This window comes from Drosophila montana, unplaced genomic scaffold (assembly GCF_035044405.1).
Source record: "Drosophila montana isolate Dmon_TW-CO22-7 unplaced genomic scaffold, ASM3504440v1 contig_3733_1, whole genome shotgun sequence".
Lineage (NCBI taxonomy): Eukaryota > Metazoa > Arthropoda > Insecta > Diptera > Drosophilidae > Drosophila > Drosophila montana.
In genome coordinates, this window is record NW_026998620.1 from 10,580,597 (window position 1) to 10,594,934 (window position 14,338).

Genomic DNA, 14,338 nt, shown 5'->3' on the forward strand with positions numbered 1-14,338 from the left:
TTTCATTATTGAAAAGACGGTCACACTTACAGCTTGCAAAAGTAACGGTGCCTTGCTTCCAAATGTGCGTTTCGTTTGTGAAGTTCATTTTTGTACGTTTTAGAACTGGTGTTTGATTAGTGCGAAATTATTAACTAATCATTATGGTACAGACACGCGTTATTGTTTATCTAAACCAAAACTCTGGCGAAATACAAACAGGTGCTGCCATCAAAAAAGACACTTTTCAATATGGCGGCGAAGTGAGCGTATCGGATGATAAAACCTTAAGACTCTTGTGCTGCCAAAACGCTTCCAAACCTCATGTGCTTGTTGCGCAGAAGCTGCGCTTCGATATGCTCTGTGCGCAGAGGAATGAGGAGCACAAGGAACGTGAACTGAAAGCATTGCTGCATACTCTGTTAGTAGATCAAAGAGATTGCCTGCTCATGCATCTGGCTGCTGAGCGTGGCTATCATTTGATGTTTCTCGTCGATACGCTCATCGTCCAGATCAATGTGAAATTGCAGCAGGAATCGTTGCAACTGATAGGCTGCGCTGTTCGCTACAGGCATGTGGTCGAAGGCACCAGTTCAAGTAGTCTGGACACGCAGAGCAATTTCAGCGATATGAAGCATTTGATGAGCTGGCTGTTGAATGAGTATCGCATGCGCACTGCTTTGGCCACAGGACATGAGGCTCTGGAGGTGCATTATGTGCTGACACGTGAGGAGCAGGGCAGTCGCTTTAGCGTCAAATTTCACATTCTGCTTGTGGCCATGGAGGAGATGTGCTTGGGCACGCTGTGTGGCCTTCGCTGCTATTTAAGCAATGATCTTCTCACGGCTGCGCTCTCAGTCACGGAATTGACTACCTATATGCGCCAAGCGGCTGAAGAGAATACCGGCAAATCATTATATATGCTGATGTTGTGCCATGTCCTGGTCACTGGCAGCCAGGTGAATTGCAAAAATGTGCAGCTGCTCGGCTTAGCGCATTTGGCCACAGAGCAACGTGACGCTATTCAGGAGCGAGTGGAAACTGTGAGTAAATCAAGTATATAGCATACACTCTTTGTTACTTCTCTTGTACCCTTTCCCAGGTCCACATGTCGCCAACAGTTGTCATGCCAACCACTGATGCTCTGGTCCAATTGAAAGAGCTTGAGCTCTGCCACCAGGAGATGAATGAACGTTTTCAATTACTTCATGACCAGCTCCTGGCGTATGTGCAGCACGAGCAGCAGTTGAAGCGCACCCACTGCCAACTATTAAAAGAACGTACCGGCTTTGTTGCTACTCTGCTCGCATCCGAGGCTAAACTTGTACAATTAAGAAACCTATTGGTGAACAATATTCAAAATTAGTATTATTATTTTATTTTATTTCACCGTTAAATATTTTGCATTGCTTACATGTATTTTTAATTTTATGTAAACGCTCATGTGTGCCTATTAATAATAGTTGTTGTATATCTTAGCATTTATTATAGAGGAAACTCTTGTGTGAATCTCTAGTTTGAAACTTTGATGTTAACCTTGTTTTAGTTATACATTTCAAAAAAGCAAACTGTATTTGTTTTATTAGTTCAGATGCCATTTTCGACTTGAAATAAAATTGTGTAAACTTTTATCAAAATTTTATGTAAAAGATATTACCTCTCACAAACAGCCCAAAAACAGAAACAAGAGAGTTCCCTCCCGTCATGTGTGACAAGGTCCATCGCGTTGTTGTGTCCCTCACAGACACAATGCACAAGTCAGCCAACAGCAGCAAGGAGACACCAATCGATAGCGACGTCAAGTTACTGGACAAGACCACATTGCTCCTACGCTCCAAGAGCGGTACGGAAGCGGCCAAGGCGCCGACGCCGCACTATTATCAACAGCTGCAGTTTGACGCTGTTGGCTATGAGGAAGATCGACATGTGCGCTGCGAGCTGAACGGGCTTGTGGATCAAATGATTCGGAATCATCGTCACGGATGTCTCCTGAGGTTGACGCCTCGTCGTTCACATAATCTTAAGCTTCTGACGCATCTATTGGTATCGGACTTGGACAAGATTCTGCTAAAGCTGCCCTACCAAGTCATTGGTATCAATGTGGAGTACTATGATGTGCGCAAATTCGATATGGTCAACATGCTGTTGTGGTCGCATCGGGGTAAGATGCAGTCAAGCAAACGTAATATGCAGACAACGCGCGAGATGTTCCAATGGCTGCACAACGAATATGCTGTGCTGCGTGGACGCGGCACTGGCGACGACCACATCAATGTGGAATTTGTGCTCAGTGAAGGCGTCCATAAGCAGCACAAGGTGCATCTATCTATATTCGATATCTTTGACTGCAATGGCCGGACGGATATTACCAACTTCTTCAAGGCGCTGCCCACCGGTAAGCGCAGCAAGAGTACGCTGCTCACCGACTGCATCAAGGAATCGTTTGATGCCAAGCGACCCATCTTTACCTTGGTGCTGTGTGAAATGCCTCTGGATAAGGAGTGCACACGGGAGATGCACAAGTTTCTGCAGCTGGCGGACATGGTCTGTATGAGCATTGGCGCTACGCACAGCAAGATGGAACTCCAGGCAAAATCCATCGAATCCAAGACATCGCTACACAGCAGAACAAGGATAAGCAGCAGCAGCAACCAGTCACTAGATCCGATTAGGAAATACTCTCAACGGAACTTGGCCAGCATGTCGCTCCGTTATCGTCCGGTGAGCCTCTCCCATGAGGACTACAGTAAACTTGCCGCCTGGTATCATCGCATTGACACCAAGTATAACGAAGTTAAGGTCTGCATGGAACGCCACTACAATGTCCAGTATCGCCAAAAATTTTTGAAACTCTGTAAGCAGCTGAACTCCTACCGCATCCTGACTGACAAAAGCGGCGGCGATGCCCAGGGCGTGCTGCTAAAGAATAGCTCAAGAGATCTGGCGGCATCGGCTAATTATATAGAGGCACTTAAGCGATTTCGCCAATTGGAAAAGGAGGTCAATAAGTCCAACTTTGCGCCCACCTTGTCGACTTATATGAGCACCAAGAACTACGAGCTTCTTAATGCGGAGGAGACGCTGCAACAACAGGAAATATCAAATTTACGGGAGCACAGAGACCGGATATAAAACACCAGAGTTCTGATATTTTGGTTGGGAATCATACAATTGCCTGCTTACTGCCTAGATCAAAATATTCTTCCAAATGATTTCTATGCAGCAATCAGTCAAAAAGCTGTGAACCCTGCGCAAAACTTCGAAATAACTTTAATATCAGTTTTTGGAATTTGTCTCTTTCATTTCATATAAGTTAAATATATATTTTTTGTAATGAGAAACACGAAATATTTGTTGTTTCGACGAGCATACATATAATATAATATATAATATACATAAAATACATTTATATATATACACACATTTATATAAATTGCAATATTATTGTCAACAATATGTTCCATAATAGTAGTTAAGCAGCTTTATTTAGCTGCGGCTTCAGGCTAACAAACAGTTAATATGCCAAATACAACGTGTAACAGTTACATAATTCAATATTAATTATATAGTATATGCCTACATGCAGGATATACCTTATATGGTTGAGGTACTCTGCCATTTTGTTATGCTAAAAGCACTCAAAGCAACATTTAAACAATGGATTAATGCAGAAAATTGTAATAAATCTTAATCAACAATTCAATAAGTATATTGTTAAATATGTTTTGCATCTTGGCAATGTTTTGAACAGTTTGTCAGTTGGATATGTGCGATTTGCGATGTTCTCTATTGTAGTAAGTGTAAAAGGTAACTGGATTTCATCTGGATTTGTATAGTTTTTTAAACTATAGTTGGCAGTTGGCAAATCTAATAAATACACATGTATTTCTCAAACCAAATTAAATATCAATTTTCGACACCAAACAACTTTACGAAACCAAACAACTTTTCGAAACTTAACTTAAGAAAAACTACTAAAAATCCTATAAAAAAAAAATAAATATAATTTTTTCGTAGTTCAACCTAAAATACAATGCTTTTATATGTTTCTGAGTATGTCGTACTAATTTCTAAACTATATTTTAATTAACATTTTTAAAAAGCGCTGCCAAGAAAACATTGATAACTCTTATTGCTTTTTTTATGATGCAAATTATTTGTTGGCTATTAAAACGGTTTTCTACATAAGATATATGTACGTATCTGCAAGAGTATTACATTTATATATATTTACAGAGGGTTGTTTATGCCGTTTTGTAGTTTTTGAGCTCTTCAACCGACTGTGAATATATTGTTTATAGAGATTTGTTGTACTCTTATCTGTAAATTTCAAGTAACATTAAGCTTTGGACAACTTCTGTTTTGCTTTCCCTTGTAATTTCCATTTGTTTTCCACAGTCTTTGAAAATAGAGTCCAAAGCTTTGTGTTAGTTAAAAATTGTGAGCTGAAAAAATGAAACATGCTGCACTGGGCTTAGTTTTAACTTAAAACATATATAAAAATATATCTATTCGTAGTTTTATTGCTGAGCTGGGCGCGCTTTAAGTTTGCAAATTGTCGTCGTTCAAATCGCGCCAAGTTCTGGAATTTAGTGTATACACAAAAGCTTGCTTTCATTTTTGAAATTTGTTTATGCAATTTTAAATATTAAATGCTATCATTTGCTGTTGGCTAACATGATATATCCACGTGCTTAATAATTTCTGAGTAGTCTCTGGCAACAGATGAACCGCTATTATCCATCCACTAATCTCTACACCTGAGCTGGTTTCTTTTGCTTGCCGAGTACCATGAGCAGCTTTTGTAGGAAGTGTGTGAGGCCTACTGCAAAGTATAAGAACGATAAGTGCATTAGTTATGAACTTAAGAACCGCCAAGTTCTACTTAAGTGCGCTACTATGAATAAAAAAGTAATTTGACATACGTCTAAAAGTGTTAAAGAAACATAAAAAGGGGTTAGTAGAGAGTGCAAAGGGCAGGCAAGTGTGTGAGCGTGTTAGTCGCGTGTTTGAAATAAACTTAGGAAAACTAAGGTAAGGAACAAACTTAAAAACCTTTGACGCCGCTTTGGGACGCACAACCATCATCAGTTTCTGTAGTACTTGTGTAAGTCCGCCTAGAAGAATTGCAAGGTACGGGAGCACAGCATAAATCATATATGAAACGGTATTGCAAAACAGTTTTGGTGAGCACATGATAAGGAAGCAGCTGGCCAATTCAGTGTCTGTTCACGGCAAACAACTTACCCATGGATTTCTGGAACCAAATCGGCTTATTCTTCCAGGCAATGAATACCAAATAGACGGGAATGCTGGACAGTATCATGAGTATGCCATAGCCCGTCTCCACGGGACTGGCATACATGGGCACAACAGTAACGAATATGGTGGCAATCAGATATACAACGGGGAATACCAAGGGCACGCGAATGGGGCGTGGCAAATTGGGCTGAGCCCAGCGCAGCCAGGGTAGGCAGAGAACCGCAACGCCAATGCTCAACTATATGGAAAATCAAATGTGAGCTGATTCATAGAAATATATGATTAACAGAACTTACCCAAGTCGCAAAGCCCACATAGTTGATAAGCGCAAATATGTCGGATACCGTGAGGTACAGCATGGACAACAGAGCCATGGCCAGCACAGCGGGCGTGGGTGTAAATCGTTGAATTTGAATCATGGTTAAAATCTCTGGCATCTGACCCTCGTTGGCGCCAGCGTAGAACAGGCGCGAGGAGGTGAGCAAAATGCCATTGACGGCCCCAAATGTGGACAGTGCCACAAATACTATGCAAAATAAATAAGAAAAAATTCGTAAAATTCAATTACCTGTCATTCCCTCTTTAATATCCACCCACCTGGTATGGTCCAGGCCAGCATGCCAAAGGCTCGCTCCGCATAGGTAACAGCCACAGCTGAGGAACCTAATACCTCCTCCGGCGAGAGAATTGAGTAGAAGGATACATTGGCCATGACATAGACAACGGTGACAAGCGTGCAGCTGATGGCAATGGCACGCGGCAGATTTTTGACGGGATCCTTCAGCTCCTCAATGATAAAGTTCAAGTAATTCCTGTCAGGCAGAACAAATCCAATTAGACCAACCAAACATGCGAACAGACAAAGCGGCTTAGCGCTTACCAGCCATTGTACGCGAACAGGCCCGAGTAGAAGGACAATGCCAAGGATGTAACCCGCGTGTCGCTATTATCGAACGTAAAGTACTTCACATTGCCCATATATAGCTGGTACATGCCCGTGGCAATAATAATAAACAGGGCGAACAGCTGCAAATGCCAATGTCCTGGCTCTGTTGTAATCTCTGACTTTAAATTGCAAATCCCATTTAACTTACTTTTGCATATGTAAAAATATCCTGCACAGCGGTGGCCCATTTAACGTCCCAGCAATTGATTAATGTTAGCACCACTGTACAAAATAATGGAAACAAAGGAACTTCAATATATTGCAAGAGATTTAAAGATGGCATGAACTATGCGGATGATGTAATAAACTGAGGATTTACACAATGTAAAGACATTGAGTTTTTATAGCTGCAGCGCGTAGATGTCCGCATTATTGAATCAATATTAAATAAGTATAAAAACGATCAGTCAGTCAGTCCCCCAGTACGTGCCTGACTTATGCCTTGACATTTGGGCAGAGGAATAAACAAAAGTTGAAAGAACTAACTTTGAGATGTCGAAGAATAAATGCCCTTCCAGATACTAAATTTTAGTTACCGCTATATGTACACATGTTCCGTTCCGTCAAATAATTATAAATAACGTTTACTTAGGGACAGATTGGGAATATCAAATCATCGAATGGTAGCCTATATGCATCCCTAAGTGTGTCTATGGAGCTTACGATCTATATTCTCCACGAGTGTGTACAAATTAGAAAAGTTCCTAGTTCTTCTCTGCTCCATGAGCCATAAAATGAGCTTAGAATATATATTTATGCTAATCTAATAGCATTTTCTATCGATCTTCGTCAGCCTTCACATCACAGTATATATAGTGATTGATTTTTATGATGTTTATTTAGTCTGTTTACACAAAACAACAACGAAAATAATAAATAAAACGGAAATCAAAGCACCTCCCGCCTCGGTTCCAGCTGCTGATAAGCCAAAGTCAAACACTTTTCGCATTCGTATGAGTATTTACTCTGTTCTCAGGGGATCTGTTTGATTTGGGTCTAATCTATAGTTCAAGTACGCAGCATTTGCGAGTGCACTGATACCCGGCAACAAAATAGTTGTATTTCTCTTTGGTACTCACGTATGCAGCAAACGGCGAGCAGTCGAGATGCATCCTCGGGTGGTGTGCATTCCGGAAAGAAGGGCTTGAGAACGTAGGTGCTAAATGTTAGAGCCACAATGGCCTGCGAGCAGGGACGCACAATCATGCACTCGATCCACAGTCGTATGAACGCCATGAAAGGTCCAAACGTTTCCATAATGTACGCATAATCAGCTCCAGATTTGGTTATCATGGTGCCCAGCTCGGCGTAACAGTAGGCGCCCACCTAAATCAATATTGATGAGAGAATTGAACGAGTGCAGAGAATTCAGAATTTAAAACATTCTAAAAGCAATATGGTTCTTTCAACCCCAAAGTGGCTGTCATTTCCGCAAGTCGACTGCCAGCGACCACGCAGCGTATACGCAATTTTTTATTGAATAGCAGCGCGTGCTTTTGACAAGGGCGTGTCTGGCCTGCGTGGGTGTGCGTGTGTGCGCGTGTGTGCGTGTAAGTGTGTGTGTGGGGAATGCAAGAAATTTCAATAATTTCATTAAAACAGAAAACGCTGCCAGCATTTCTAATTGAGTGTTGGTCCTTTTGACAGCTTTACATTGGCACGCGCATTTCCATTCGTTGTCTTTGCCTCACATCGAAGCACATCTGTTTACTGCCGCATGCAATCATCAATTCGAGCCCTCAACAGGTGTCAGCTACCTGCCTGTTGGCCCATTTGCATATCACTTAATCCATATTTATAAGTCGCTGACCCCCCGTGCACTTATACACGCTTAACACTCACCATTGAGAAGAGTCCGGATATGACCCACACAATCAACGCCAAATTAACGCTGCCCGTGTACATCAGCACACCCGTGGGCGAGACAAAGATGCCGGAGCCAATGATTGAGCCCACAATGACGGTGCAGCCATTCAATAAGCTCATTTTGGCTTTGAGTGTCACCTCGCCGCCACCAGCACCTCCATCCCCTGCACCATCGTCGCCATTTGTCAGCTTGGCGGATGCATCTCCATTGCCATTCACAATGGAGCTCTTGCGTGAGGAGTTCTTGCGATTGAGCGACTCCGTTTCCATGCTTGCAGCTGTCAAATCTCAAGAAGCTGCCTGAAAAAATAACATTAAAGACAAGGTTAGTTTACAAAATGTTGGTTAAATCTTAAGAAATGCCGCATTTGAATTGAATTATTTGTCCTTTGCACAGATTAAGTATAAGGGTACAAGTTATTATGATTCGGGTAAGATTATGATTAGTTCAAATTAGATAAAGATCAAGTTATCTTATGATATAATCTGATTAGATTAGGATAATATCGTTAAATATTTCATTTATAGATATATATAATATTTCCATTTTGTTGCTTAGAATATCATTTATATGGTTTTTATATATTCTGGACTATTTTTAGCAGCTGTTCAGCATAACACGTAGTCTTTCAGATAGCATATGTATGGCTGTCTCTTTATCAACTTCTTCGTATAATGCAACTAATTATTCAAGAGTCTCTTGAGGCCGTTGCCGTTTTTTCATTACTTTGCTAATTGTTTGCACAACAGCTACAAGAGCTGAGATTCATGTTAATTAATTGGGTAGTATTTGCCTTAGACTAGTCAATTAAAGTTTTTTATATGCCTAGCTCAGCTAAATAATTTTTATTCTACCAGCTTCATAATCTTAAGCTGGAAATCTGACTTGAAACGGCACGACTTTGTGCTTGTTATTATATTTTTCCTTCTTATGTTTGTGAGTGAAAGGCAATCAAAGTTCATTGGCCACTAAAAGGCAAATTATTTGCTCCACATTTTGCACTTTACTTTTAAATTACTCGTATCGTATTCCAGTTCTTAAACCTTTCTGCAATACTTAAGTCGACAGCAGACATTTGTATAGCCCTGCGCACATGTACCTTTTGATTATTATCGACCTCATTATCAGCTACGGTTCAGTTCGGACACACGATGAGGAAACACAAGACGATGAGATTTCAACGAGTTCGTTAAACCACGAAAATTTTCATTAAATAAAATGCTATATAAAGTTTGACAGAGCCCCAGATTGATTGTTGACACTGGATGCGCGTGTCGGCCCATAAAATATACTATCCAAACACAATTTCCTCCTCAAGCAGTTCAAGGCTGTGGAAAGCAAACAACGAACTATTGGGCACCGCTCACGTCATACTCTCTCTTCCCCTACTCTTTTAGCTCTGATTAGGTCACAATGTTGTTTTTATACAATATGTGTATAGTATATATGTATATAGCCAGGTACTTCCTCCAAAGCAAGAACCGGCACTGGGCACACGCTTTGCATAAATTAGCATTAAATTAAAGCGAGAAAAACAACAGATGTGAATTAACTATTGTGCGACAGTTAAAACGAGCAGGTGAATTAACTAATGATCTGCTAGTGCAGGGCATTATAATTTACACATTATATAAAATTCCTGATCTCTTGAAATCTGACTACAGGGTATCCAAAAGTACGTTCTCTTGGTAATAGCTTCAGCTGCTAATTACCCATCTGAAGGTTTTCTTTTCGCTTCACAGTTGAGCGGCCAACTTGAACGGAGTGTAAAAAGTTATAGCCCGCCAAAAAAAAAAAAAGCTTTGTCCAAATTTTGACTCCATTTGTGAGGCAATCAAATTGAGCACTTTAAGCAAATTGTTGATTGGGATTTCAATTTGTAATTGGGGGTTTTCTCGATTACCGACGTTGGCAACTATGCGGAAATTTGCAAATACTATAATATCAGAGAATTACTATGAAATTTACAACATTTCTTAGTCACGAGTTTGCGCAATTCGAGCGTGTGAAAGGCAATTATAATTGGCATTTAGTAAGCCATTAGATAAATGCACTACATATGACTCCAACAATTGTCTCTTCTATGTAGCTAGCCTTTCACTCTGTTCGCAGCCATTAACCTGGCCCTAATTTAGCCCAAAATCACAACAATAGCGTATTGATTCATCAGGCTATGTGTATTAGAATGCCGCCCAAATTGTGTACGCATTAAATAGCACACAAAATCCATTAATTTTGATACCGTAAACAACATACAATATAGTTTTTTTGTAGCTATCTATTTGCTTATATGCAGTATTCATGTGTGTTCCACAGTTCGGCTATCATTTTTTTTTCCCAGGCAGGTGCTGTATACATACTGTACTGTATTGTAGATTTTCACACATTCGGCTGACTAATAAAGTAATTATCAAAATTACGACAAATTTGCTTTTCTCCTTTTATAATGCAAACTGTAAACTGGTTGCATTAAAAAAAAAAAAAAGAACCTCTTCTTGAGCGATAATTGCTTAAACCTTATAATTGAGTGAATTTTGTTTGGCTTAGAGGTGTAAATTGTTATTTGTATAAATTTATTACTCTTGAGACACTTGTTTGAATATTGAAATTTTAAGTTGTTTTTTGATAGGCTTTAATGCGTTGTCCAAATTAAGCGATGTAGATAAATTTTAAGCGAAAAAATGCTGTGTTATTTTCCTTTTCTGTGTAAAGCACAAAACAAAAGAACGGGCAATGAATAAACAATGTCTTTCTGCGTTAATTCTGGCCAAGATTACACACAGTTGTTAAAACATTTTCTGATATTTATTGTGTTAGCTACCTTCTCAAAAGCAAATACAATATTTCGCGCCACAAAAATCCGTCGAATGTTGCCAAGTACGACGAGAACTGAAACCGCACGCAGCCAACGAATAGAGCAGACTGAAAAGAGCGTTGGCTGCTCCACGGCATCTTTGCGGCGCAATCTCAGCCAGAGTGTGTGCTCGGCCTGGTTGGCATTGGGCATCACCTACCCGCTGATAAAGCTCTGCCCTCAGCTCAAGCTTCGAGGTCTGTCGGCAAAGCTCGCTGTGCTGCTGCGCTACATCGAACATGTCGGAGGTTGGCGGCTCTGTGGAGGGCTCGTTCGTTTCTAACCGGCATTTTTGAATTTATAATTTTGAACCGAAAACGAGTTTTTGACGCGGCGATTGCCGCATTTCTTCGTGTATTTGGCTTTCATCAGAATCTCTGTTGTTGCCGTAACAAAAGTTGTAGTTTATTTTTCTTGTTTCGTTATATATATATATTTTGTGTTTTTTTGGTTTTGTGTTTCACCGTATTCTCGCATCGTTTTTTCTCTTAATTGTTGTACATATTCTCCAGCAAGGCGGAAAAAGTACGCGTCATTTTTATCTAACGATAATTGTACGCAACTCTAATTAGCAGAATGATGTACTTTTGCCATGACGCTCTCCACATACATACGTGTTAGATAGTTTATCTTTCGGCACTCGAAAATATTAAAAAGATGAAGAGCCACACATTCGGACATTGCTGTCCCTGTTCAACTGTATGAGCTGCAGTACGTTTGCCACTACAAGATACCAAAGTATCTTGCGCATTAGATGCACACACAATAAGTACGTGAATGTATCTTTAACGCGTTGTCATTCGCTTAGCCTATGCAAATTTGATGGCAACCTCTCACAGATTTTTTGCGCGCACATTTAAATCCCACACTCTGTCGCTTGAGTTACCCTATAATTGAATGTATCCGCACTTGCGGCAACGTCTGTCTACCCAGCTACCTCGATACAAAGTTGTCCGTCTCGATTGTCACAATGAAGTGAACAAAATCGTTTGCAATTTCTCTAATAAGTTCAAAATAGCCCACGCAATTTACTGCTCTTTGTAGAATTTATATAAAATTATATTACTATTAGCTTCATTCAAACCTGATTAAACTGGCGCAGATTTATATTACACTGAGCTCTGCAAGTTTATTGACCAGCATGCTGCAGATCTCTGCAATCTCAGCCAGAGGGTATATCTACACTCAAACTTACAGCTGCTTACAGGTTCTTATGTTCTATATACAGAAAGCTCAAAATGTTTGATGTTTCTTGCTCAATCTCAGGTTTATTAGTCACTTAAATAAACAACAATTTACGGTTCGCCCAAAACGTCATTGAATTAAGGTACATACTTTAAAAGTCGTTTAATTTATGCAAAGTCAGTGAATTAAATTGGAATTCCAATTTGTTGCCGTGATATGAGGAATTTTTAGAGCGGTACACTTATTTAGCAATTGATATACAATATGGTTTGTTTATTTTGATATCGATGCTGTATGCAAATCAATTTCCATTTGCCAGATGCTTCAGATTCCCTGGAGTGTGACGTTTGTGATTTTAAAGCTTTGTCGAGAAGCGTGACAACAAATTTAAATATATCTGTTTGTTTATTTAATTACCATAAGGATAACTGGTTTAATAGAACCTGAATACATAAATGGGTTTGGAAGAGTTCGTGGATACAAAGCTTAAGGCAGGGATTTGGTTCGAATGGCAAACAGAATTAGTAACAAGCTCTGATTAAGATAAATGACATCTAAATATAAACAAAAAATTCTAAACTAGTCTAATGAATATAAAATTCGCTTGAAAGTAGCATAGCAGATATTGCCATTGCCTCTAATCTTCTTATAAAATTTTATAATTTTGATATTTAATAATTTTTATGAATGTTTAACATAACTAACTAATAAAAAATGAATTAGTTTGTGGAACCTCACTACTATATGAATTTATTCACCAGACAGTTTAATACATATATTAGAATTCTTATAATTTATAGTGCGACATAGATAAATACTCTGAGTATTTGCTAAGAAGGAATATTGCGAATATCTTCCTCGCTGTTTGATTAAATTTGTAACGTGTTTAAAAATCTGGATTCATTATACATATAAAAGTACTTCCAATTACAGCCTGTTCGACCAATCTGTTCATTGATCTAAATATTAAACGTTATTTTTAATTACGCAAAATCTTATATATGACTTAACCTGTGATATCTTCAAAAATGCAAATACGAGACGTTACCAAACCTTTTTTAAGCGCGTTTGTTAAATTTTGTTTCTTTGCAATGCGCTTTGCACTTTGCAAGTGCCAATAAATTAGATGCTTATCCTTGTCAGAAGATACATTTGTTTAAGTGTGTGTATGTCTGTTTGTGCAAGTCTCTTTATAAGCTCTTGGGGCTGCCCGAATACGATACGCATACGCATAATTCGATCAATGGTAACACACCCTGCAGGGTGCAGGGTATATTGAATGTACATTAATTAAACGATTAATACTAAGCCCAAGGTTTTGCGCAAAGCTTCGTGTGGTTAGCAAATCAAGCAATTGTTAGTAGCATCTCAGGTTTCGCACCGAGGCTGACCATATCATTTGCGCGCATTGCATCAGACTTCTGACTAGAGTAAAGATAATAAAATTCAAATTATTTTATATAATGAGATATGTCTTGGCGCCAAAGCGTCTGAAAGTGACAAACTGTGTGACGTTCTGCTGGACACAAATTGATATACCACCTAGCTGAGAGGTTGTGTGTATGGGCTGTGACGTCAGACACGCGTACTGAGGCGTAACTCTGACATTGTTGGGGGGCGTGTTTTTTTTCGCGTCCATCTTTGCAGCCAAAAATAACTTTGCAGTGTGTCAGAAGGGCAAAGTTCTTGCCAAGCTTACTGACCTATTCGAAGGCTTGTTATTGTTGAGGTTTCTCTAATGAAAACTTACGTTAAATTCCTAATTAATTAATTTTCGTTGAATGCGCGTTTTTCTTTGTCCCACTTTTACTGCTCAATGTCAAGGTCTCCCCAGCATATTTATAGCAAAAACACTTTCATCTTTCAATTGTGTATATTATTAAATAAACTATTTTGTTTTTTAAAGTTAATATTTGCACGCTTCTTTTAACACTTTACTGCCAATCGAGCATAGTCAACAAGCTTGTTAGGTTTTTTATTTGTAAATTTTTTCAACAAAAGAGCTTCAAAACGATTTTCCTTGTCGTGGCCACAGTTCAGAGTGTACTGAAAGCCAGCGCATGGATACAGCATCAGAGAACCGGAACCAGAACGCGAATTCCAGCAACAAGCTCTGATAAGAGGACATAGGAGCAAGAAGCTCGCAGTTCTTAGACTTCAAAAAAAAAAAAAAACAAAATTCAAAAAAGGTCGACGTCTGAGCTTTGCCAAGCCACGTTGTTGTTTGTTCTCATGTTATTTGGTT

At 39.4% G+C, this 14,338-nt stretch overlaps 3 protein-coding genes across 5 annotated transcripts; 2 read left to right on the top strand and 1 right to left on the bottom strand.

Annotated features, from left to right (window-relative positions):
* Positions 1-22: 22 nt before the first annotated feature.
* On the top strand, positions 23-1,616 carry LOC135436462 (uncharacterized). The gene is made up of 2 exons (XM_064694059.1): positions 23-1,022; positions 1,082-1,616. Exons 1-2 carry the CDS (start codon positions 144-146, stop codon positions 1,343-1,345), a joined length of 1,143 nt encoding a protein of 380 aa, XP_064550129.1. The 5' UTR covers positions 23-143; the 3' UTR covers positions 1,346-1,616.
* Positions 1,617-1,683: 67 nt separating this feature from the next.
* LOC135436461 (uncharacterized) lies at positions 1,684-3,327 on the top strand. Its single transcript, XM_064694058.1, has one exon. The coding sequence runs from the start codon at positions 1,684-1,686 to the stop codon at positions 3,109-3,111; it is 1,428 nt and encodes a 475-aa protein (XP_064550128.1). The 3' UTR covers positions 3,112-3,327.
* A 680-nt stretch (positions 3,328-4,007) lies between these two features.
* On the bottom strand, positions 4,008-14,001 carry LOC135436460 (Y+L amino acid transporter 2). Of its 3 annotated transcripts, XM_064694057.1 has the most exons (10): positions 10,876-11,012; positions 8,030-8,353; positions 7,267-7,513; positions 6,336-6,409; positions 6,122-6,267; positions 5,839-6,053; positions 5,538-5,767; positions 5,227-5,479; positions 5,035-5,096; positions 4,013-4,804 (listed from the first exon to the last, which is right to left on the bottom strand). In XM_064694057.1, the coding sequence occupies exons 2-10, from the start codon at positions 8,321-8,323 to the stop codon at positions 4,802-4,804; spliced, it is 1,524 nt and encodes a 507-aa protein (XP_064550127.1). In that variant the 5' UTR covers positions 8,324-8,353; positions 10,876-11,012; the 3' UTR covers positions 4,013-4,801. The 3 variants fall into 3 exon arrangements, with proteins under 3 accessions (XP_064550126.1, XP_064550125.1, XP_064550127.1); XM_064694056.1 differs by lacking the exons at positions 5,035-5,096; positions 10,876-11,012 and adding an exon at positions 13,844-14,001 and having other exon boundaries at positions 4,008-4,804; XM_064694055.1 differs by lacking the exon at positions 5,035-5,096 and having other exon boundaries at positions 4,009-4,804; positions 10,876-11,013.
* Between the last annotated feature and the right edge of the window lie 337 nt (positions 14,002-14,338).

What these genes read in the sequence shown, in the direction of transcription:
- LOC135436462 (XM_064694059.1), top strand. Translation starts at nt 144, where the DNA reads ATGGTACAGACACGCGTTATTGTTTATCTAAACCAAAACTCTGGCGAA. An exon ending in TTCAGGAGCGAGTGGAAACT is followed by an intron (nt 1,023 to 1,081) that starts GTGAGTAAATCA and finishes ACCCTTTCCCAG; the next exon opens with GTCCACATGTCGCCAACAGT.
- LOC135436461 (XM_064694058.1), top strand. Translation starts at nt 1,684, where the DNA reads ATGTGTGACAAGGTCCATCGCGTTGTTGTGTCCCTCACAGACACAATG.
- LOC135436460 (XM_064694056.1), bottom strand. Translation starts at nt 8,323, where the DNA reads ATGGAAACGGAGTCGCTCAATCGCAAGAACTCCTCACGCAAGAGCTCC. An exon ending in TATCCGGACTCTTCTCAATG is followed by an intron (nt 7,514 to 8,029) that starts GTGAGTGTTAAG and finishes ATATTGATTTAG; the next exon opens with GTGGGCGCCTACTGTTACGC. An exon ending in ATATTTTTACATATGCAAAA is followed by an intron (nt 6,268 to 6,335) that starts GTAAGTTAAATG and finishes TGGCATTTGCAG; the next exon opens with CTGTTCGCCCTGTTTATTAT.